A 23,064-nucleotide genomic window follows, 5' to 3' on the forward strand; every position below is an offset into this window, starting at 1 on the left:
CATCCTGATGAGCCCCAGTCATCACTGGGTAGTACCATCACAAAGTCTGTCAGTCTGCAGATTGTTTCCTGCCTGCTGTTTTTCCTCCTTTTGACTTATTAACTGAGTGTCTCACCCTGGATTTCCCTGTGCCCGCCTCACGGTGTGGTGAACAGATACCTTCTACCCCTGCGACATGAGTGGACAGATGTACTGATCCCTGGGCCTGCGAAATGCAGATTATAGCCTTGTCAAGAATTGCCACAGTTGGGCCATTGGGTGTGGCTCCGTGGAAGATCACCTGCCTTGAATGCCCCTGTGGGGCGTTGGGGTGGGGCTCAGTGTGGCGCATGCAGGAGGCTCTGTGTTTTATCTTCAGCACCAAAAGAGTAAAGTTTCCAAGACAAACATTCTAACTGTCTCATGGACTTCATGTAGATCACATTACACAAGCCAAATTAGTGGAAAGGTTTTAGAACACTCTTGCTCTGGAAGCTAGAAAACTAAATGATATTTATGTTGTAGAAACAAATGAAAAAGATTTTTAATTACTTGTAGTGAAGAAGGCTAGATGAGATGTTACATTTCCAGCTGAAGGCTCTGGCCGTTCGCTCTGTGGTGAGCCAGAGGGCCTGGAGTCCTTAGGAAACGAAGTGTTCGATCCTGTTACTTTGTTGAGGATGGATTTTGGTTAAATGTTCTTGCAGAAGTCCCTGTGTCTTTGCCCTGCTGCCTGTCTTTCTGCCAGCCCTCCTGTGCTCATCCCTCCCTGTTTCCCTTCCTTCCCAAATGTCTCCCTTCCTCATGTTTTCCAGAACTACTTCCCCAGTAAGCAAGACATCCTGTTGGCTAGAAAGGCCACCAAGGGAATCGTGGAGCATGACTTCGTGATAAAGAAAATCCCATTTAAGATGGTGGATGTGGGCGGCCAGAGGTCGCAGCGCCAGAAGTGGTTCCAGTGCTTCGACGGGATCACATCGATCCTGTTCATGGTGTCCTCAAGCGAGTATGACCAGGTCCTCATGGAGGATAGGCGCACCAACCGGCTGGTGGAGTCCATGAACATCTTCGAGACCATCGTCAACAACAAGCTCTTCTTCAACGTCTCCATCATCCTCTTCCTCAACAAGATGGACCTGCTGGTGGAGAAGGTGAAGTCGGTGAGCATTAAGAAGCACTTCCCAGACTTCAAGGGCGACCCGCACCGGCTGGAGGACGTCCAGCGCTACCTGGTCCAGTGCTTTGACAGGAAGCGCAGGAACCGCGGCAAGCCTCTGTTCCACCACTTCACCACTGCCATAGACACCGAGAACATCCGCTTCGTGTTTCATGCCGTGAAGGACACCATCCTGCAGGAGAACCTGAAAGATATCATGCTGCAGTGAGACAGCCCCTCTGCCGTCCTCTCGTGGCCTCCGTGGCCTGTGGCCACATGTCTCTGGTGTGTCTGCCACCTGCATGGACCTGCAGTGGGCATCTCGAAGCCACACCATCTAATACCTGGCTCAAGAATGCTGGACTGTCAGCCACACCAGCGAGCTGCGGGCAAGAGGACGTGGGAGTGTCAGTGATAGCTACTGAATCGGGGACTGAAACTACTGAATCCACGCCATCGCTCTGGTGTTGATCTGTAAAACCTGGGAACACAGCTTTCTCCCTCCCTACAGAAACTCTTCCTTGCTGACACGACTTAACCAAGGTTCAGGTGTGCACAGACACACATGCTCTCATTAATGACAGAAACACAACCCCAGCTGGCCTTACAGACAGCTCTTCCCTCTGACTCGCAGGTTCTCACGGAGACACACTAACTCGGAAGCTTAGCCTCACGGTAGGCTGTAGAGGGCATGCGCTGCTGCTAAGCTCAGAGTGGCTCAGCCGCAGTGCCACCTCCCAAAGTGAACACACTGCCTTTAAAATTGTGCCAATACCCTCCGAGTCCCCACTCTGAGGCACGTCAGGGCCAGCAAAGAAGCCAAGTCAGGTGTCCACACTCCCGACTAGAGAACAAGGTGGGAGCTGTGAAGCTGCCTCACCGCCCCAGGAGCCACTTACCGTGTCTCCATGCCCAGTGGGCCGGCCGCAGTGTGGAAGGTGACCTCTGAAGCAGCTCTGGCAGCCTGTGCACACAGTGGTGCTCTACTTCCCCAGCCTCCACAGCCCATGGCAAAGACACACAACCAAGTGGCCTTGTAGTTTGCCTTACTTGACAGTTGTGGCATGTAGCATCCCCTGTCCTGGGCTCTGAAAGTGGGCCCAAGACACTCTGCAGCTGTAGAGCGTCTTCATGTCTTGGCTGCTGGACGGGCCCCAGCCACTGGCCCTTTAGGAGAAGCCCTGGGGTCTGCACACCGCCCTCACCATTGCCTTCACACAGTGCACTCTGCTCTCAGAGTGGCTGGCAGGCCGCATTCTGTCGCTGTGCACATAAAGTCAGTCAGCACCCTCCTAGCCCTGGTCCATGAGGGTGCAGAAGGCTGGGGACATCAGCACAACCTGCTAAGCCTCGCCTCCTTGGCAGGTGTCACTGTTTTACAATACGTTGCATTCCAGACCTGCCTCTGTCACTGATTGCTTTCTGGGAGCGGGGGTGTGGCTTATAACTTCCCCAGAGTGTTGTTTTGGTTCACTAACATATCCAAGGGCCCTGTCTGCAACTGAACTACTCCTGACACTTGATCCCTGTTGCATCCTTGTCTTGGCTCATTTCAGGCACCAGACACATAGGATTCTTGGAGCAGATGCTAAGCCAGGAGACAGGATGGGGCTGCTTCTTAGAGCCCTTGTTATGGCAGCGCTCCATCTAGGAAACAGCAGTCAGTCTCTCCTGCTCACTGTTCTCCCTCTCTGTGCTCAAGTCTGTCAGTGCTCGCTGGCCTCTGGCTCTTCCCTTTGGGGAGGGAGCGGCTGTTCTGCCTGCTTCACCGAGTCTTCACAAGCTGAGGGGATGAGGCCAGGTTAGTACCAGGGACCAGCAACCTTTCAGGGCTCCTTGGGGGTCTCAGGTCCACACACAGTGAGCATCCCTTGCCAGGTGCCCCATGTATCTGTCAGTGCTGAGACGCCAAACACACAACCTGTTCCCAGCTGCTGCTGGGGGCCACTGTGACCGAGGAGAGTGTGGGGTTGCCAGGGAGAGCGCTGTCCCTCTGACAGCCTGACCAGATGATGTAGCTTTGAAAGCCGGCAGCATGTGAGTAGCAAGATGTGACCTTGAGCTAGCTGAGCAGAACACAGGTGGATGGGCAGAGGCCCCCATCCTGGCGAGCTGAGCCTGGCTGTGTCCTGTCAGGACGCCCTACTCTGTGACCCTACCCTGTGATCTGTGAAGTGGTGCAGTCGGAAGACGAGGCTGGAGTCCTTTACAAGTTTCTACACTAGATTGTAGCCAGGTTTTCTCCCAGGCCTTAGGCTTTGGTTTACTTTTAATTTTAATTTCACTGTTACCCTTGACTATTGTCCTTTTTGTTGCAGTGTTGGAGAGGCAGGAGGTATTTGTGCCTCATCTATTACTGCAAAAAAATTAAATAAATGTAACAATAAACGTCCTAAAATCAGCCCGCCTCCTGCCTATTAGGCTGCCTATGTTAAGGAACAGGCGCGGGGTGGGACATCTGAAAAGTGCTCCTCCCTCCTCTGTACAGGATTCCTCCAAAGCCCGTCACTCACTCTGGCTGGCCTGAAGATGTGAGCTTCACACCTCTAGATGTTGGTCCAAGTGAGTTCCTGGTTTTCCTTTGCTTAATATGAAACATAGGTTTACCACTCAAAGCCAACGTTCACCTTCTTGTTTTCCATCCCCAAAGCACAGCCTTTTCATTTGAAGATTCACCCTGTTAATTACAAATTTTAATTCCATGTACCTGAGCCTGGCAGGTCAGAGAGCCATCATAAATACCTTCTTTCAGTGAACGTCTCCAAATCACATGAGCTGAATGTGGGGGTGGGGAGGGGTACAAACATTGAAGTGCACCCTTAGCCAGCACAGCGGCCTACACCTTGGGAGCTAGCGGCTGAAGGAGTATTCAAAGCCAGCCTGGGATGGGTGGGACCCCATCTCAACAAAAAACACACACAACAGGACAGGGACAGGCTCCACAGGTAACAACAGCACTTTCTGCACAAACATTAAAACCCGAGTTCAAATCCCTGGCATGCACAGAAAATGTCAGTTGCATAATATATGCTCCTGTGTAACCCTGGCACTGTGGAAGACAGACAAGGGAGTCACCAGTGCCTGCTGGCCACTAGTGGAGCTCCTAGTGAGAAACCCCGCCACCAAGGAATAGGCAGAGTTAGTGATCAAGCAGGACGCTACGTCCATCCTCTGGCCTCTGTTTAGGCACACAGACACGCACCCCACACTAAATAACAGGAGTTTCACAGAGCCACCAAGGACTGCCCACGTGCTATGTGCACTGCTGGTAGTGGAGGCTTTTGCCACACCATGTGGTTTGTTGGGGGAAAATACTGGCTCCAGCCTCTGCCAGGCAGCACCGTGAGCAATGCCGGGAAGCATGGCAGTTAGGGGTGAGCAATGCCAGGAAGCATGGCGGTTAGGGGCTTCCTTTTCTAGCCCTGGTGCTGGTGTGCAGAGGGTGTTGTTCCTACCTGCCACCTTTTCACCAGCAGTGGATTTGCTTTATTCCTTTAATGAATATGATTCCAGCCATTCACCGTCTTTGTGGAGCTCTGCCACAGGACTGAGGGTCTCAGGAACTGGCTTTCTCCTTTTATTTGGTCCTTAGTGTGGTGGTGAGTTTTAACCGTCAACTGCCTGAATCTAGTTACTTGGGAAGAGCCTCAGGGGATTGTCTAGATAAAGTTGGCCCGTGGGCAGTCTACTGGGAGACAAGGTTACTAATGAAGATAGGGTTGAACACCTCAACAATCCTCCTGTCTCCCCTCCCCATCCACAGCACTGAGCTTACAGGAAGAACTGACCGTGTGTGGATTTTTATGTGGGTCCTCAGGATTTGAACTCGGGTCCTCATGCTTGAGTACACAGGGCCTCATGAATCCCTCAGTGGCCTGTAATTATCAGTTACTGGACATCTGAGGATGACTTTGAACTTATGCTGTTCCTCTTGTCTCAATCTCCCTGACCTGGGATTATTCAGAGTCTCCTGATGCTGCCAACCGAGCTATACCCCCAGCCCAAGAACCCAGCTTTTAGAATCTGCTGCAAGAGATGCAAAGGACCAGGGGACGGTGGCTGGCAGCCCTTCCCCGGCACAGCATTGCCCAGCATCACCTCTCATCGCCGGCCGGAGCCCAAAATAACTCAGGTTTATTTTTGAGCTCAGCCTCTTGGGTAGGAGGCGAATGAAAACAAGCTTTAAGTCAAGAGGCTTGTTTTAAAAGGCAATTTCCAAGAAATGTCTGGGGGTCACTGTGGGGTCAGCCCCACCCAGCATGCCGTGTTCCCTGTCAGGCTGAGATGGATTGACTCCTCTGGGGTCTTTGTTTTGTTAGTATTACTTTATTATTGCCTGTGTGTGCATGTGTGTGGAGGTGAGAGGGCAACTCTGAAATAGATTTTCTTCCACATTTACGTGGGTCTGGAGGATCAAACTCAGGTCATTAGGTTCACATAGAAAGCACCTCTACCCACTGAGCCTTCTCATTGACCTGGTTTTGTTCTACCTATGTGTTTTCACGTGAGTGTGTGGAAGCTTCCAGAAGCCTCAACAGAGCTGACTGGGGACTGCCCAAGAGTGAGGGTGCGGGTCCCTAGCCGTCTGTGCAGCCCTTTATTCTCCCTATTTCCCTGCAGAGTTCAGAGAACACAGTGAGCAAAGGCAGGGCCTGGTGTGGGGTTAGCAAGATGGCCCAACCAACAAAAGTGCTTGCCATATAAGTCTGATAACCTGAGTTCAATCCCCAGAACGCACAGGGTGAACTAACTTCCAGAAGTTCTCTTCTGAAATCCATGCACACACCATGACACACGTGTACTTCATTAGCCTGCATCTCACTCACAACACCAAGATTTTACTAAGAGAAGTGAGCGAGCAGACACAACACATCCCCTTGCACTTAAAGACTTGAAGTTTAGCAGGATATGAGGGACAGCTGTGGTCTCAGCTCATGGGAAGCCCAGCAAGATGTCCAACAAGAAGATAGGGCAGTACCATCTCAGCCAGTAAAGGTGTTCGGGACCTGGTTTGATCCCAGAACCCAAGTAAAAAAGCTGTGTGTAGGGGCTCAGTGATTAAGAGCATTGGTTGTTCCCCTAGGGGGCCGGGTTTAGTTCCCAGCACCTACATGGCAGCTCACAACTGTGTAACGCCAGTTCCAGGGGATCCGTAGACCAGGCACGCCTGTGATGCACATAGCAAAGCAAACTCAATAAATCTTGCCCAGGTGGTGGTAGCACATGCCTTTAGTCCCAGCACTCGGGAGGCAGAGGCAGGCAGATCTCTGTGAGTTCAAAGCCAGCCTGGTCTACAGAGTGACTTCCAGGACAGCCAGGGCTACACAGAGAAACCCATCCTGGGGGGGGGGGGGGGAATGCTAGACATGGTAGCAGGCGCCTGTAACCCCAGCTCTGGAGAGGTGAAGACGGGCAACTCCCTAAGGAGGGAAAGGCTCGCCAGGCAGCCTAGCCTACGTGGCAAGTTCCAGGCTAGTGAGAGACCCTCAAAAAAGCAAGATGAACATCCTCAAAAACCTAATAAAAATATATTCGCGGGGGCTCAGCAGTTAAGAGAGCTGGCTGCTCTTCCAGAGGTCCTGAGTTCAATTCCCAGCACATGGTGACTCAACCATCTAAAATGAGATCGGATGCCCTCTTCTGGTATGTCTGAAGACAGCGATGGTGTACTCACAGAAGAAATTTTTTAAGTTTTAAAAAATATTATTTTTAAAACGGCAAGATGAGCCAGTCATGGTGATACATACCTTTTAATTTCAACAATGGTGAGGCAAAGGCAGGTGGATCTCAAGGTGGAATTCGAGATCAGCCTGGTCTGCAGAGTGAGTTCTGGGAGAACTATGACTATGTGAGAGACCTGGTCTCATCAAAACAAAACAAAAAAAGCAAACAACATCTAAGGTGGCCCTCGGGCCTATACATGTGGGCACACGCACAGATACACACGCACACACACACCACATACACACGTGTTGCTTTTCAAAACAACAGTCTTGGGCGCAGCTGCCTGTCCCTCCAAAACCTTGCTATCCCTGCCTGTGGGATCCACAGAACGGCTCACCTTGGCACTGTGCACAGACCTGTACATGGGCACATCCCTGGAATGTTCTAGCATACCCTTCAACCTCAGCAGGATCTAAGTTTGGACTTTAGCTCTACCCCCAGCTCCCTACTGCATGTCTGTGTTTTTAAGCACTTTGGAGGGTCTTTCCATCCACAAAGGTCCCAAGGGACAGTATTCTTTTTTCTTTTTTTTTTTTTCGGAGCTGGGGACCGAACCCAGGGCCTTGCGCTTGCTAGGCAAGCTCTCTACCACTGAGCTAAATCCCCAACCCGGGACAGTATTCAAAGAATAGCATCTCCTTCCTGCTCTTGTCCCAGCCATGAGGTGAAACTCTATCTTCTGTCCCCAACAGTTTCTGTCACAAATAGGAACAAAATGCTGGCCTGCCTCCCCCGTGACAGGAGTCTGGGCTCTGGGTAGAAGAGGGGACATTGGACATCAGGGCACCCACAGCCATGGTCCTGGCTCTGCTGCCCAGCCAATAAAGCCAGAAAGGGTAAGGAAACATGTGCTGGGTATCCTAGCAACATGGGACACGGGAGAGTCCACAATGTAAAGCTAAGCAGACAAACTCCAAGGTCGTCTCTAGCTACACAAGGGACCAATGTGGGCTACTAACAACTTAGTGCAAAACAAAAAACAAAAATTAAAAAAATAAAAGGAGGCGTTGGGGTAGCAATAAGAACCAGGAGGCCCATCCTGGCCAGAGGGAAGCAGTGGGAATCTTCCCAGAAAGGGGAGACATTTCACTGGCGCTTCACACTTTGCTTCATGGCCTCTGTGAGGTGAGTGTCTCTGCTTCATGGACACTGTTCCCACCGAGATGTTCTACCTCATCCTCCCCACAGCCTAAAAGCCATGGACCCAGCACCACAGGTGAAACCTCGGAAGCCGTGAGCCAAACAACCCTTCCCTCTTTTAAGTTGATTTGCTCAGGTGTTTTGTCACAGTAATGAAAAGGGAACAGCTATTCAACTACAAGATGCACATACTCCCCTTACTGCCTCTGTTCACAATGGAGAGTCAAGAGCCCACCCTCCTCCTCCCTCAGGACTGTGAGCCTGGCCTTGCTGGTCAGCTGGGATAGTTGAGAACAATGAGGGTCACTTCAGGAAAACAGCGTGCGTGTGTGTGTGTGTCTGTGTGTGTGTGTATGTGTGAGAGAGAGAGTTTCAACAATACACAACACAAAAACAAAACAACACAGCTGTGTCAGGAGTTTATACAGCTGGAGACAGAAAAAAAGTCATCAAAGAGAAAAGAGCTGAGCCCCTACCACTACCACACTGGCCTAACTGGTGGCAGGAGCTGGGCAGCAGCAGCCTCAGGGTTGGAGAAGTGACCTTTGCCTTCCACTGCCAACCCCATCACCCCCACTTCTGCCAGTCTCACAGGGCACAAATTTCTTGAGGAGCTTCTCAAAGGCACCTGTGCCAGCCCTGGTGAGCAGAAAGGCATTCTAGCCACAGAAAAGAACCCCTGTGTGAGAGACACAGGTCAGAAATGTTGGCGCTGGAGAGATGGCTCAGACATTAAAGGTGTGTGCTGCACTTGCAGAGGACCTGAGTTCGGTTGGAATTACCCCCATCAGGTGGCTTGCAACTTCCTGTAATGATATCTAGGAGTCTGCTGCCCTCTGCTGGCCTCCGTAGGAAACTGCACTCATGTGCACAGACACACAGATACAAATAATACACACACAGCCACATAACCCATGCTGCAGGGTGGCCCAGAGCTCTGGCTGAGAGGAACGAGACAGACCAGGGCCCCCTCCTGCAAGGAAGAAGTGAGCATGTAGTAACCTCCTGCCTGCGTCTCAGTTAAAACTGCAAGCCACACAACATGGGGGCCCTGTGGTCAAGCACCCAAGGAGCATTTCCTTAGCTTCTGGGGAACCTTTGTTTCTAACCCTGCAGATACCAGAGTACCCTCAGTCACTGGTTGGCTAGTATCCTCAGGAAAAAAGTGCCAGGAACTGATTTCTCGGCATTGGATGGTCCATCTTGCTGTGCTAATTCTCTGCCCCCCAGTGGCACTGGGAAGAACTGGCCTTGGCAAGTCTGCGAGAGCTCAGTCGCCGCCTCAGGGAAGAGAACTTGTCCCCCAGGACCCTGCGCAGTCCCACATTATCCTTGACACAGGGCATGTATTGCTTGGTCACTGGTAGCTGCCCTGTGAACATCTCCCACCGACCCAGGGCATCCACGGCTGCATCCACCTGGACCAGCTCCTCTTCAGCCACCTCCCTCTCCAGGGCCTGGATGCACGCATCCAGCCACTGTCTGTATTCCTCCAGGGCATCCACAGGCCCCCCCAGTTTCAGCAACACTTCCGAGGCCGCTAGGGAGCTCAGTCCTTCCTCAGACACTGGTTCAGGCCCATCAGGAAACGTATGACTCCACGCATCAGGGGTGACGGGCTCTGACGGGCTGGTGACAGGCTCCGTGTCACTCTCACAGCCCATGCCTGAGTCAGCACTGAAAGGCAAGGTGTCCTCTGACACAGATGGCTCCCCGGCCTCTTGACCAGACCACATCTCCAACATCACCCGAGTCCAAGTGTGCAGTCTCTGTGGGAAGAAACATAGGCTGGGGTTAGTGAGGGAGCATGGGGCTGGAGCCATGAGGGCTCTTGAAGTAGGTGGGTCTAAGGATGGGAGTCCAGGTCGCAGCCCAGCTAGACTTCCCAACTCCCAGAAGCCCACCTTTCACAGGTACTTGGCAAGATAGCTGTTAACCCAGCTATTGCTAAGAGTTAAATTACATGAAGATTACAGTTAATCTGAACTTTGAGTGTGTGTTTGTGTGTGTGTGTGTGTGTACATATACACACGCAGGTGTGAGTGCACACTCACACAAGTGTAGGGTGCACACATATGCATGTGGAGGCCAGAGATCGACACCAGGCATCCTCATAACACCTGGATTTTTGAGACAGTCACTGAGCCTAGAGCTCACCATGGTTAGACTGACTGGCACTTAGGGACCCTTACTGTCTTGGCCTCCCCAGCACAAAGATCACTTATGCCTGCCCCACACCTAACTTTTTGTTAGCTGCCAGGATCCAAATTCACATCCTCATACCTGATAAGGTGTCTTCCCAGTCCCTAGAATTACAACTTTGTTTTCCACTGGGTGGAGGTGGTGCACACTTTTAGTCCCAGAACTCGGAAGGCAGAGGCAGGCAGATTCCGAGTTCAAGGCCAGCCTGGACTAGAATGAGTTCCAGGACAACCAGAACTACATAAAGAAACCCTGTCTCAAAAAAGTTTATTGTCCTCCTATTTATTCATTTGTTGTTTTCCTTCTTTTAAAAATATATTTAGCCTGGCATTGTGGTATACGCCTTTAATCCCAGCAATTGAGAGGCAGAGGCAAGCGGCCCTCTGTAAGCTCAAGGCCAACCTGGTCTACAGAGCAAGTACCAGGACAGTTTAATGAAACACTGTCTCCAAAAAAAAAAAAAATGTATTTATTTTATGTGTAAGTATTTTATGTGCCTGAGTGTATCTATCAGCACTCCATGCATGTAGTACCCACAATGGCCACAAGAGGGCATCAGATCCTGAGGACCTGGAGTGGGCTACCAGACACAGGTACTGAAACCAAACCACTCTTAACCACTAAGCCATCTCTCCAGCTCTGAGTTAAAACGTTTTTAAGTCAGAAGGAGGAATCAACCCATTTCCTGCCACTAAATGCCACCTGCTGTCAGCTGTGCTGTGACATTAGCTTCCTAAAGTACATCCCCTGATGGATGCCTTTGTGATAGAGCACATCCTCAGATGTGCAATTATCTTGTGTGACAAGGACTAGTGTGTCCCACCTCTGCTTTGAGGCTAGGTCTCACTTAACTCCGTGTCCCCTACCCGAGTCCTCAGGGACTGTCCTAGCAACACTGAGCTGACTCTAACTCCTGCAGCAGCCTGGAATGCCAGAGCCCCACTAGTCCCCATGCCCTATCCCCACAAGGACTTGGCCATCCCAGGGTGCCGACTCAACTCCTGGTGACGTACATCCTTTCAACTCCACATGCACACCATGGTGCATGTACACACGCACAAACAAACAATGAACCTTATAAAACTGAGAGGCAGCTGGAGAGATGTTTCAGCAGTTAAGAGTACTAGTTGTAGGGGTTGGGGATTTAGCTCAGTGGTAGAGCGCTTGCCTAGGAAGCACAAGGCCCTGGGTTCAGTCCCCAGCTCCAAAAAAAAAAAAAAAAGTACTAGTTGTTCTTCCAGAGGACCCAGGTTCAATCCCCAGCATCCACGTAACTGACAACCATCTGGAACTCCAGTCTCAAGGGACCTGACACCCTCTTCTGACCTCCATGGACACCGGACACACACATGGTATGCATACATGTAGGCAAAACACCCATACACATAAAAATAAAACTTTTCTTCTTTCTTTCTTGTTTGTCGTTTTTTGTTTTGCTTCAAGATGGGGTCTTCCTAAGTAGTTCTGGCTGTCCTGGAACTCACTATATAGACCGGGCTGGCATCAAACTTACTGTGATACCCCTGCCTCTGCCTTTGGAGTGCTGGGATTAAAGGTTACACCAACACCACAAAATTAAAAAAGAAAAATATCTGCGGGGAGGGAGGCTTCCCACACCCAGTAAGTAAGTAAGTTGAGCCTCGGCACTAAAAACAACTCGTTTTTACACAGACAGGAATGCCTCCTCCATGCACTGAAAACTTTTAACTTGATTTCAACCAAAGGTGGATTTAAATAAAAAAAAAAATAAGCAGCATTTGCCTTTGACCCCAAACCCTGAGCCTTGCAAGTGTCCTAGTTTGCAAACGAGCCTTCCTACTGGGATAAAGGTTGGGGGTTGCTTGCAGCAATACTTCATGCTGACAGCAGAGGGCAGCACCTCCTCGCCAGCTCAGCCAAGAGAGGCTCCCTGGCTGGCTGCCCCTCTGGACGCCAACTTGATACACTTCCCCTTTGTCCTAGGGCTGCACTGCCTCTGAATGCAGGATCCCTGGTGTCCGGCTTGGAGCAAAGTAAAGGAAAGAAGACACAGAGATGTAAAAAAGGAGCCTCCCCAATGCTCTGTAAACACAGCACTTCGGGATGGTGGGAAGGGGCGGCTCTGCACCTGTCCTTCTCCACCCACTGTAGCCTGATGTCTCTACCACTGCCACCAGCCTGGGTGTTCCATCTGCCCACCCACCCCCCACCCCCAGGAATAACAGTGCATGCATGTCCTTTGGGGCTGGCTCTTGCGCTCTCTCTCTCTCTCTCTCTCTCTCTCTCTCTCTCTCTCTCTCACACACACACACACACACACACACACACACACAGTCCCCTCCCATTGCCTCTGTGTGGCTGTCCTGCACGCCACACACTCACCTTGTACCTCTCCAGGAGCCTGAAGCCCAGGAGGTGGTGCAGTTTCCTCAAGCAGATAGGACAGAGGTCCAGAGGGCGCCGGAGCGCCTCATCCAGGCTAAGCACCCCCTGCAGGAGGCAGCGGAGCCAGCGACAGCTCCCCAGGCCCAGGAGGTGGCAGAGCTCATGGCAGGTGACCTAAGGGGGACAAGACCTTGCCTCAGCCTCTGCATCCTGTAACTCCCACCCAGGGATCCCCAAGCCCACTGGGCAACCCTGGAAGAAGTCCAACACCTTGGGTAAGGACAGATCCCTGGATGGTGATCCAAGCATCTCCCTCACTACATCCTCCATAATGGCTCCAAGAGGCCACACAGCATGAGGAGGCTTAGAAGCCAGCCAGATCCCAGAACCCCATCGGGTCCTATTTTTGATGTCTTGAACCGTGGGGTCTTTCAGTCTTGGACCACTCACTCTAAAGTCAGGGACCACCTTCCTTTTAGCACTGACTTGCAAGAGGCCTCTGGTCCTTCCTGTCCCCCATGCTCACCTTGCAACACTGAACCATGCCCAGGGCGCTGTAGCACAGGGTCTGTCCTCCCTCCTGTGGCAACGTCTCAGGACCACCTGCTGCTGCCTCCAGCAAAGCTGAGTCAGGAATGCTGGACCCGGCCTGCAGGAACTCCCCAGAGAAGCGAGCAAAGCTACACACACCCACTTCTGAGGAAAGAAGGGACAGCCATGGCTCCTGAACCCAGGGTGAAACCACCCCAGCACTTCCTGCAGCCCAGGGCAGCCAGAAGGACTGATCCTCCTCGCCGTATGCAGTCAACTCTGGGGATCAGCCCCTTGCCCAGGCCTCAAGTTCGTGCATACACATCACCCCCCAGGAGAGAACACCTATGCCATGACCTGCACTGGTGGGCTGCGACCACATCATCCCGTCTCCAGGGCAACGGTTGCTAGGACCTCAGCTCACCATGCCCCGGAAGAAATCTGCCAAAGGTGAAGGTCCAGGCATCATGGGGGTACAGGTCGGCCAACGTGAGGCCCAGCACGCACAATGCATCCCCCGGCTTGTTGTTCTTCAAGAAGGACAAGATGCCATCTGCAGGAAGAGGGTCAGGGTGGGGTGGATAAGCCTCCCATTCTGTCTCTTGGTCTGGAACCAGCCCCTCTCAAAGCCAGATGTAGAAAAGCCACATCTGTGGTGGGACCCAGAACTCAGAACAGCTAAGGAGGGGGAGATAACCCAAGGAGTGTTGGGCCTGGCCTGAGAGCAAGGCCATGGATTCTGAGGGCCAGTCATTTCCTGGGTCTCTGTCTCCAGGGTCATGAGAGCTGATCTGGATGCAGCAAGGCCATCACCTTCCACATGGGGTTGGGGGGAGGGGCAGCTGGGCTGAGGAGAGGGCTCAGTGAGTATAGTGTTTGCCATGCAAACATGGAGCCCGAGTCTGATCCCCAGGGCCCATGTAAAATAGCCAGTCCCAGGGGCTTGTGGGAAACAGCTCCATCCCTGCAGATCAACACCAGTCAGCCTGGACAGATTAGTGAGACCCAGGCAGTGAGGGACCTGCCTCAGACAAAAAAAAGAGGTTGTCAGAGACTGAGAAGACCTAACTGAGGTCTTAACTTCTGGTCTACACACACACACACACACACACACATACACACACACACACATATCATACACACTCTCACACACATAACATACACTCATACACATTCACACACACATCCACTCTCTCACACACTCACACTTGCAGACATACATTGACATACGCACTCATAAACTCACACACACATATGCACAGTCACACATGCTCACACACTCATACATTTCAAACACATCCACACACACTCACAAACATTCACACACTCTCACACACTCACCCACTCACAGATACACACTCACACTCACAGATACATTCACATACACTCCCATGCACGTGCATACACACACACACACACACACACAGAGCAAAAAGAGCCCAGAAGGGAACAGGTACCTGACCAGTTACCCCCAAAATACCTACACCCAGGTCCCTAGGCCCAGGGAACATATTACCTCAAACGGCTGTGATTACAGGTGAGGACCATGGCTCACCCAGACAGTCAAGGTCAGAGCAAGGGGTCTGAGCCACTCAGAGCAAAGGGAGGGAGAAGAGGGAGACCTAGGTGGCCAGTGAGACTCGGGAAAGCCAGGGAGTGACTGCAGAGGAGGAAAGGACAGGAGACAAAGGGTCTGCCCAAGGAAGTCTGCTACAGACAGAGGCAGAGAAGGTGGTTGGGCTGGGAGCACCTTCGTGACGATCAAGATGGACAGCAGCACAAGACGGGGAAGCAGCTGCACCTGGGTCTGCCAGCCACTGCCAAGAAAGTAGGAGCAGAGTCCCTCCCCCTTCATTACACAGTACCAAGGGAAAGAGCACACCAGAGCAGGACCAGGCCAGGGGAAGAGAGCAGGGACTTCTGGGTACCACCAAGGGCATGGTCTTCGGGGAGAATGTCCCGGCTGCAGCCCACTGTGTGGATGGTGGGACCGTGCAGGGGAAGATGCAAGGAGTAGGGGATAGTGGAGGATGAGAGAGGATGGAGACACAGGGAGACAGAGAGGGTAAAAACCGCAGGGCTATGTGACCAGCATGAGACCATCCTAGCCGGGAAGACAGGCATTGTGGGAGACTCAGAAGAATGTGTTCACAATTCAAAGCGCAGGGGATGTGGTTGCTGGCGACAGAAGTGTGGAGTACACCACTGTCCAGCAGAGATGGTCTAACCACGAAACTACAAATGTTTCAAAAAGGGCTGGGGAGATGGCTCGGCGGTAAGAACACTGTTCTTTTTTTTTTTTTTTTTTTTCTTTTCTTTATTTTTGGAGCTGGGGACCGAACCCAGGGCCTTGCGCTTCCTAGGCAAGCGCTCTATCACTGAGCTAAATCCCCAACCCCAAGAACACTGTTCTTACCAGAGGTCCTGAGTTCAATTCCCACATGGTGGCTCACAACCATCTACAAACCCTCCTCTGGCATGCAGGTGTACATGCAGACAGAGCACCCATACATTAAAAAAGAGAAAGAACACATAAAAGTCTGAAAGCCTTTTTACAAAATAATATAAAAATTATAAAAATATAAAATATTTGTAATATTTTAGTACAATATAAAAATAAAAAAGTCTAAAAATCATTTTAAAAACATAAATGGGGCTGGGGATTTAGCTCAGTGGTAGAGCGCTTACCTAGGAAGCGCAAGGCCCTGGGTTCGGTCCCCAGCTCCGAAAAAAAGAACAAAAATAAATAAATAAATAAATTGTAGGGAGCGGTGCGACAGCTGTATGATAATGAGGTGAATCTGGCGCCCTCCTAACAACAGTACTGAGCATGCGTGGAGTTTTGCACCTGACGTCAGTCTGGCTGGGGCGGTACTATGCTAAATGGGAGTTCATGCCTCGCCAATCTCTGGAGGACAAGTAGCTGGGATGGCAGTGGGGTGACTCGTGCCCCACCAATCCCTGAAAGAAGATTAGCATACTGTTGTGTATATAAGCCGAGCGGCAAAGTCGCTCGGCGCGGTAACACTTAAAGCTGTAACACTTGGAGCTGTAACATTTGGAGCTGTAACACTTAGGGCTGGCTGCCGCAGCCTCCCTGTATCAACAAAGAAGGTGTCCTGCAGTAAAGGCTGTTGAGAAGAATCCAACCATGTTGTGTCTTCCTTGCCGGACGAGGTGGGCGCGACAAAGTGGTGGCCCGTATGGGGACGAGGACATCCTCGTGGATCTCAGAACTCTTCAGCTTCAGGACGAGCGACGTCGGAAAAGTTCCCGGTAAGGGAGGATAAAGTTCTCTGGAGGTGAGCAGAGATGATGGAAGCCTTGGTTTAGAGGCTAAAAGGTCTGCAGTCTGCAGCAATGTTGTTTCCAATGGATCCTTTGTGGGTAAGGCTTGTAATTTTATTTTTTTTCTTTGTGTGGGAAGCGGTTAGAGCAGTTAGGACAGGTCAGAGGGTCCTTGCAGAGCAACAAGAAAGTATGTCAGAGGGAGTAAAGGTCTTGAAAGAAAAAAAGAAAAGAAAAGGAGATAAAAGGAACAGAGAGAAGGCAGAGATGAAAAAAGAGGATAATCAGGACCAGGAAACAAATAAGATATATTCTTTAAAAGCCTTGACCTTAGAAATGTCAGACAATCTAGAAAGCATCACTGACAGCTTAGAGAAAGTGAAAGTAAAGGTAGAACCATCGGGTCCCGGGCCTCCCGCAGAGCAACAAAAAGAAGCACAAGACTCCACCTCAGTTCCACCACCAGACTCATATTGACCCCTAGAATGGGAACTCAGGTGGTGGATACAGATTTTAAAGGCCCCAGTAAGCAGAATTCAGAAGTATCACAGAAATTTAAAGCATGTGCAAAGATAAAGACTTGGGGTAATGGTAGTGGTCAAAAGGGGACAAGGTAATAATGGTAATGTGTTCTTTTAGAGTTATGTTAAAATCTAGAGAAGCAAAGTCGATTCTCATAGATGCTTTTAGTCTTTGGACCCTGACTAGAGACAATATACACCCTAGGCAAGAGAGAGAATGGGGTTGAGAAAAACAGTCCTCCCGAACTCTCCACAGATGCTTTGGCAAAAGAAGGAAATGAGCTTAAGTTTTTTGAAGCTCTCCTGGGAACAGAAGGAGGTGGGAGACGTCTTGCCTCCTTGCTGGCTCCTATTGGAGAAGTGCTTGTTTCTGGTTCTGGGTTCTTTAGGTAGGATGTCTGGGTCCCTTTGGTGGAACGCCATCTAGTCCTTTTCCTCTGTGTCTATTGTCTGTCCTTGGTGCACCAAGCTGTGGATGTATGTCAATTTATGTCTGGGTTTTGCTTCTCCTTGCTTGAATGTTTTGTGTTTCATGTTTAAAAGAAAAAAAAATGGTTAAAACTTTAAATGCTGGTTGGTTCACCCATTGATGTAGCTTTAACTCCTTTCAAGAAAGGAACAAATAAATAAAAGGTTTCAATTGGCTTTTGGAGCCGGCATCTGTAGCTAGAAGCCTAAGTTGGCTGGACAAGCTCCCCAGGGGGCTGGCTAAATGTTTATACTAGCCGTCCTAGAAGCGGCCTATACAAAAGTGGTTAAGGTGCTTGAAAACAATCAATTGTTCATAGCACCTGAAAAGGTTCAAATGGGCCAAATGGGAGAATATTTAGGAACTAAAATCACTTCTCATAGCATTTCTCCTCAAAAAATTGAATTACCATTTAAAAACATTAAATGACTTTCAAAAATTACTAGGATTCGACCCTATATTAAAATGCCCAATGTAGATTTACAACCACTTTATGAGATCCTGAAAGGGGATTCTCAGCTTACTTCACCCCGTGTTTTAACCAAGGAAGCACGATTATCCTTGAGGAAAGTAGAAGAAAGACTAGAAAAGGCAATACTAAAAAGGTACAAGGAAGAGGAAGATCTGCTTTTGTGTATACTGAGAACTTTTTGTCAACCTACAGGAGTATTATGGCAACAAGGTCCACTTCTTTGGATTTATCCCCATATTTCTCCTAATAAAACCCTTGAATATTACCCTTCTGCTGTTGCACAGCTAGCTATATTAGGCGTTAAATCTTGCATTCAGCATTTCGGTATTTCACCAAAGAAAATTATTATACCATATACAACCACTCAGGTAGAAACATTGTGTGCATTGATAGATGATTGGGCCATATTGCACTGTAGTTTTGATGGAGAGTTTGACAATCATTATCCTAAGGATCCGTTGCTACAATTTTTTACTGAACATCCAGTGATCTTTCCTAAGATCACTGCCTCAGAGCCTTTGTCTGGAGCGTTAGATATTTATACAGATGGCTCCAAAACCGGTGTAGGTGCCTATATGGTTGATTCTCAAGAACCAGTATTAATTCAATATAGTCCAGGTACCCCCCAAATTACAGAATGTAAAATTGTATTGGAAGTTTTCAAAAGATTTCATGATTCTTTTAATTTAATTTCTGACTCTGCTTATGTGGTTAATGCGGTGCGCTCACTTGAAATTGCAGGGCCAATTCGGTCGACTAGTACTGTATGTCAAATTCTTTTAGAATTACAAAATTTGATTTGGGCCAGAAAAAATAAATTTTTCATACAACATATTCGAGCCCATACTAATTTGCCTGGTCCCATGACCAGTAATAACGCCCTGGTGGATGCTAGTACTCGTAGAGAGTTTTTCATGCTGCTCCGGTTGATCTCGCTAGAGAATTTCATCAAAAGTTTCATGTACCTGCCTTTACTCTTCAACAAAAATTTAAAATCTCTAGAGCTGCAGCTTGTGATGTGGTGTTAAGTTGCCAGAATTGTGTTCAATTTCACCACCCTCCTCATGTAGGGATTAACCCTCGTGGTCTGATCCCGCTAAAACTTTGGCAGATGGATGTCACACACATATCTCAATTTGGAAATTTAAAATATGCTCATGTTTCTGTTGATACATGTTCTGATATTATACATGCTACTCTGATGACTGGTGAAAAGGCTCGTAATGCCATTAGCCATTGCTTAGAGGCATGGGCAGCCTGGGGAAAGCCTGATAGTCTCAAGACGGACAATGGGCCTGCCTACACTGCAAAGTCCTTTCAGGCATTTTGCCAGACAATGCAGGTCAAACATACTACAGGATTGCCATACAATCCCCAAGGTCAAAGAATTGTGGAAAGAGTACATCGTACCTTAAAAGAGCTGATAAAAAAACAAAAAGAGGGAATTGCCAGCAGCCGAACACCAAAAGAACAACTTTCTTTAGCTCTTTTTACTCTAAATTTCTTAGTTTTGGATGCGCATGGCCGCTCTGCTGCGGATCGCCATGCTGCTACTACACCTATAACTAATGCAGAAGTAAAGTGGAAGGATGTCTTAACTGATAAATGGTGTGGCCCAGATCCCGTGATCTCAAGATCTAGGGGAGCTGTTTGTGTTTTTCCGCAGAATCAAGAAAATCCAATTTGGGTACCTGAGCGCTTGACTCGAAAATTGCCTTCTGCTCTTCCTGAAGATGAGACTACGAACCCTACTATTGCTACTGGGAATGATAATACAGGTTAATTCGATCACCCTGTGGGCTATTGCCAGATCCTGGCCAGTACCCATGCCAGTCCATAGCAATTCTACTGTTTTACCAACCTTTTTCTCTACCTCCTGTTTGCGTGATGTTCCTTGTATAGTGCCAACTGGAGAAATGCCCCAACGGTATGCCGCCACTAACGTTTCTCTGTTGCATACCTTATGTTTTACCATTAAAGACTCTTCCCTGCCCTGTATTTGGTTGCGTAGAGCCACGTTAGCTAATTGGTTGAATCCTATAAGTGACAGCACAATGAACACCGGGATCATCCTGGCTGCTTTGAGTCAAATTGCCCAGGGAGTCTCTTCACCCAGCGAGGACATGTCAGTCGATAGTTCTGCTGATCTGAACATTACAACACTAATTGTGATGCATAATTGTAGTGTTCCATCACGCCCAGGGCAAGGTAACTATGCACAGAATAGCTCTACCCGTCGTAGAGTCTTACCCGCTTGCCCCCCGAATCAAGAGTTTCCACCTAATTTTACCCCATGTCAGAGTCCATTTCATAGAACAAAACAATTCCTACCGGGATTTGAATTTTCCCCTCCTCTTGGCCATGTACAGTATGACTGGGGGGAGAATAAGACTGGCAAGCATAATCTCTGGCCTTGGTTTCAATGGGTGCTGTCCAATGAGCAAGGGGCATATACATCCCTGACCCCCTTTGCTAGGTTGATGGGTGAGAACTTCACGCTGTATAATGTTTCGGCTACCAGAAAAAATGATACCAGGTTGACCAATATTCAATATAATAACCTCTTGGAACATAATACTGCCACTAGTACTTCAGTATGTGTTAGATCACCTTTTTCTTTCTGATAAGCACTAATGTCAACAATGGTGTTTTAAATTGTAATAGCTCTGATGTAGTCTGCTATTTAGCTGAATTCTGAGATGGCAACAATGACACCACAGTAATGGTCAAGATTCCCTCCTTTGTGCCAATCCCAGTAGAGGCAAACCCAGATAGTTTTCCTATTCTTAATTTGCTGTGAACCAAAAGAGATTTTGGAATTATGGCAGTCATAATTTCAGCCATCGTGCTGTCTGCTGCCGCAGCTACCACAGCTACAATCGCTATGACCAATCAAATACAGACAGCTGAGACTGTCAATCAGATTGTAGAAAGAACTACAATGGCGCTAGAGATACAAGAAGAATTTAATACTCATTTGGCATCTGGCCTTCTATTAGCCAATCAAAGGATAGATTTAGTTCAAGAACAAATTGAAACACTGTATCATATGACACAGCTGTCTTTCCTCCCTAAGAGGTTTATACATTACTCCTTTACAAGCCAACTTTTCTCAGCATTCTCAACAGAGCAAAGAAATCTCAAATTATCTGAAAGGAAACTGGTCCATGAAAGCAGAGCAACTATCCAGACAATTGCTGATACAGATTGCTGTCCTCAACAGCACTAGGCTGGACCCCATCACAATTGAAGACTTTACCTCATGGATTACCAATGCTTTCTCCTTTTTTAAGGAGTGGGCGGGCATGTTTGCCTGGGGAGCTATTGTCCTCCTGGGATGCGGAGTATGTCTCTGGCTTATTGGCCGTTTAAAAAGAGAACATGCCAGACACAAAGCGGTTGTTTACCAGGCTATGACCGCCATTGACAATGGTGCTTCTCCCAATGTATGGCTGGCCTCTTTGAAAGATTAAGAGTTCGCCATAGATCATTTTTGTCACAGTCATGTGGGGTCATTGTATCCAGGGACGGGCAACTTTCCTCGAGCTCGGACCAACCTAAGACACGGGGCCCGGTGGCGATAGGGTGACCCAACGACGGGTAAGGCCGAGTCATCGTCAGGAACGACCTAAGACAGGAGCAATGACAAGATTGACGTGACACCCAGATCTAGACCAGTCATTTTATTAAACAAAAAAGGGGGAGATGTAGGGAGCGGTGCGACAGCTGTATGATAATGAGGTGAATCTGGCGCCCTCCTAACAACAGTACTGAGCATGCGTGGAGTTTTGCACCTGACGTCAGTCTGGCTGGGGCGGTACTATGCTAAATGGGAGTTCATGCCTCGCCAATCTCTGGAGGACAAGTAGCTGGGATGGCAGTGGGGTGACTCGTGCCCCACCAATCCCTGAAAGAAGATTAGCATACTGTTGTGTATATAAGCCGAGCGGCAAAGTCGCTCGGCGCGGTAACACTTAAAGCTGTAACACTTGGAGCTGTAACATTTGGAGCTGTAACACTTAGGGCTGGCTGCCGCAGCCTCCCTGTATCAACAAAGAAGGTGTCCTGCAGTAAAGGCTGTTGAGAAGAATCCAACCATGTTGTGTCTTCCTTGCCGGATGAGGTGGGCGCGACAATAAATAAATAAATAAATAAGGGTTGGGGATTTAGCTCAGTGGTAGAGCGCTTGCCTAGCAAGTGCAAGGCCCTGGGTTCGGCCCCCAGCTCCGAAAAAAAAAGAAAAGAAAAAAAAACATAAATAAAAAATGGCCAGTCTAGTGGCATAGGCCTTTATTCCCAGCTTTCTGAAGGCAGACAGCAGGCAGACCTACTGAGACCCAGTCTCAAAATTAAATAAGTGAATGAAAAAAATAATAAAATAAAACTCTCAAAATTGTAAAACAAAAAAAGAAGTAAACTGATTTTTGACAGAATATTTGATGTAAACAAAGCTACTATACAAACATTTTTTTCAGTGTTTTCAGGGTTCTGCATGTGCTAGGCATGTTCTCTACCACTGAGCCACACCCCAGCCCCTCACTGGGGGACTAGGCAGGGGCTCTACCACTGAGCCATGCCCCAGCCCCTCACTGGGGGATTCTAGGCAGGGGCTCTACCACTGAGCCACATCCCTGCCCCTCACTGGGGGATTCTAGGCAGGGGCTCTACCACTGAGCCACACCCCAGCCCCTCACTGGGGGATTCTAGGCAGGGGCTCTACCACTGAGCCAGGCCCCCAGCCCCTCACTGGGGGATTCTAGGCAGGGGCTCTACCACTGAGCCACACCCCAGCCCCTCTTTTTACTTTTTAAACAGGGTCTTCATACATAGCCTAGGCTGGTCTCAAACGCACTTTACAGCCCAGACAAACCCAAACTTTAAATCCCCCTGCCTTAGCCTCCTGAGTAAGTAGGCTAGGAGCTCTGCACTATTCAGCTGACCTTAATGAATTACCTGAACCAGATACCTGCTGAGAAAGCAGGGCCAGGAGAAGACCGGCCCACAGTGCAGTGAAGCCGGGCTGTTCCAAAGGCAGGACACAGACCCTGGAGCCAGTGCCCTACTCCACCCGCTGCACTAGGCTCCTGCACCCAACACAGGATGCAGCCCCCCCCCCCCGCCCCAAGGGTCACAGAACAGCCCAGAAAGAACCATGCCTTCCTTCATCATGCATAGCTGTGGGGGGCGGGGGAGAGAAAACCCTTATGAAGGAAGACTA

At 49.4% G+C, this 23,064-nt stretch overlaps 2 protein-coding genes across 7 annotated transcripts in view; one reads left to right on the plus strand and one right to left on the minus strand.

The window, feature by feature from the left end:
- Window positions 1–3,536, plus strand: part of Gna12 (G protein subunit alpha 12) — an 80,557-nt gene extending 77,021 nt beyond the window's left edge. The window contains exon 4 of the mRNA NM_031034.2: window positions 795–3,536. Coding sequence (NP_112296.1) covers window positions 795–1,364 — 570 coding nt within the window. The 3' untranslated portion in view covers window positions 1,365–3,536. The remainder of the gene's footprint in view (window positions 1–794) is intronic.
- A 262-nt stretch (window positions 3,537–3,798) lies between these two features.
- Window positions 3,799–23,064, minus strand: part of Amz1 (archaelysin family metallopeptidase 1) — a 38,178-nt gene continuing 18,912 nt past the window's right edge. For 3 of the 6 annotated variants that reach the window (XM_006248930.5, XM_039089386.2, XM_006248932.5), the window contains 4 exons: window positions 13,521–13,649; window positions 13,092–13,261; window positions 12,563–12,739; window positions 6,870–9,768 (listed from right to left, as the gene is read on the minus strand). In XM_006248930.5, coding sequence (XP_006248992.1) covers window positions 9,211–9,768; window positions 12,563–12,739; window positions 13,092–13,261; window positions 13,521–13,649 — 1,034 coding nt within the window. In that variant the 3' untranslated portion in view covers window positions 6,870–9,210. 6 annotated transcript variants of the gene reach the window in all.

This window comes from Rattus norvegicus, chromosome 12 (genome assembly GCF_036323735.1).
Source record: "Rattus norvegicus strain BN/NHsdMcwi chromosome 12, GRCr8, whole genome shotgun sequence".
In the NCBI taxonomy this organism is placed as follows: Eukaryota; Metazoa; Chordata; class Mammalia; order Rodentia; family Muridae; genus Rattus; species Rattus norvegicus.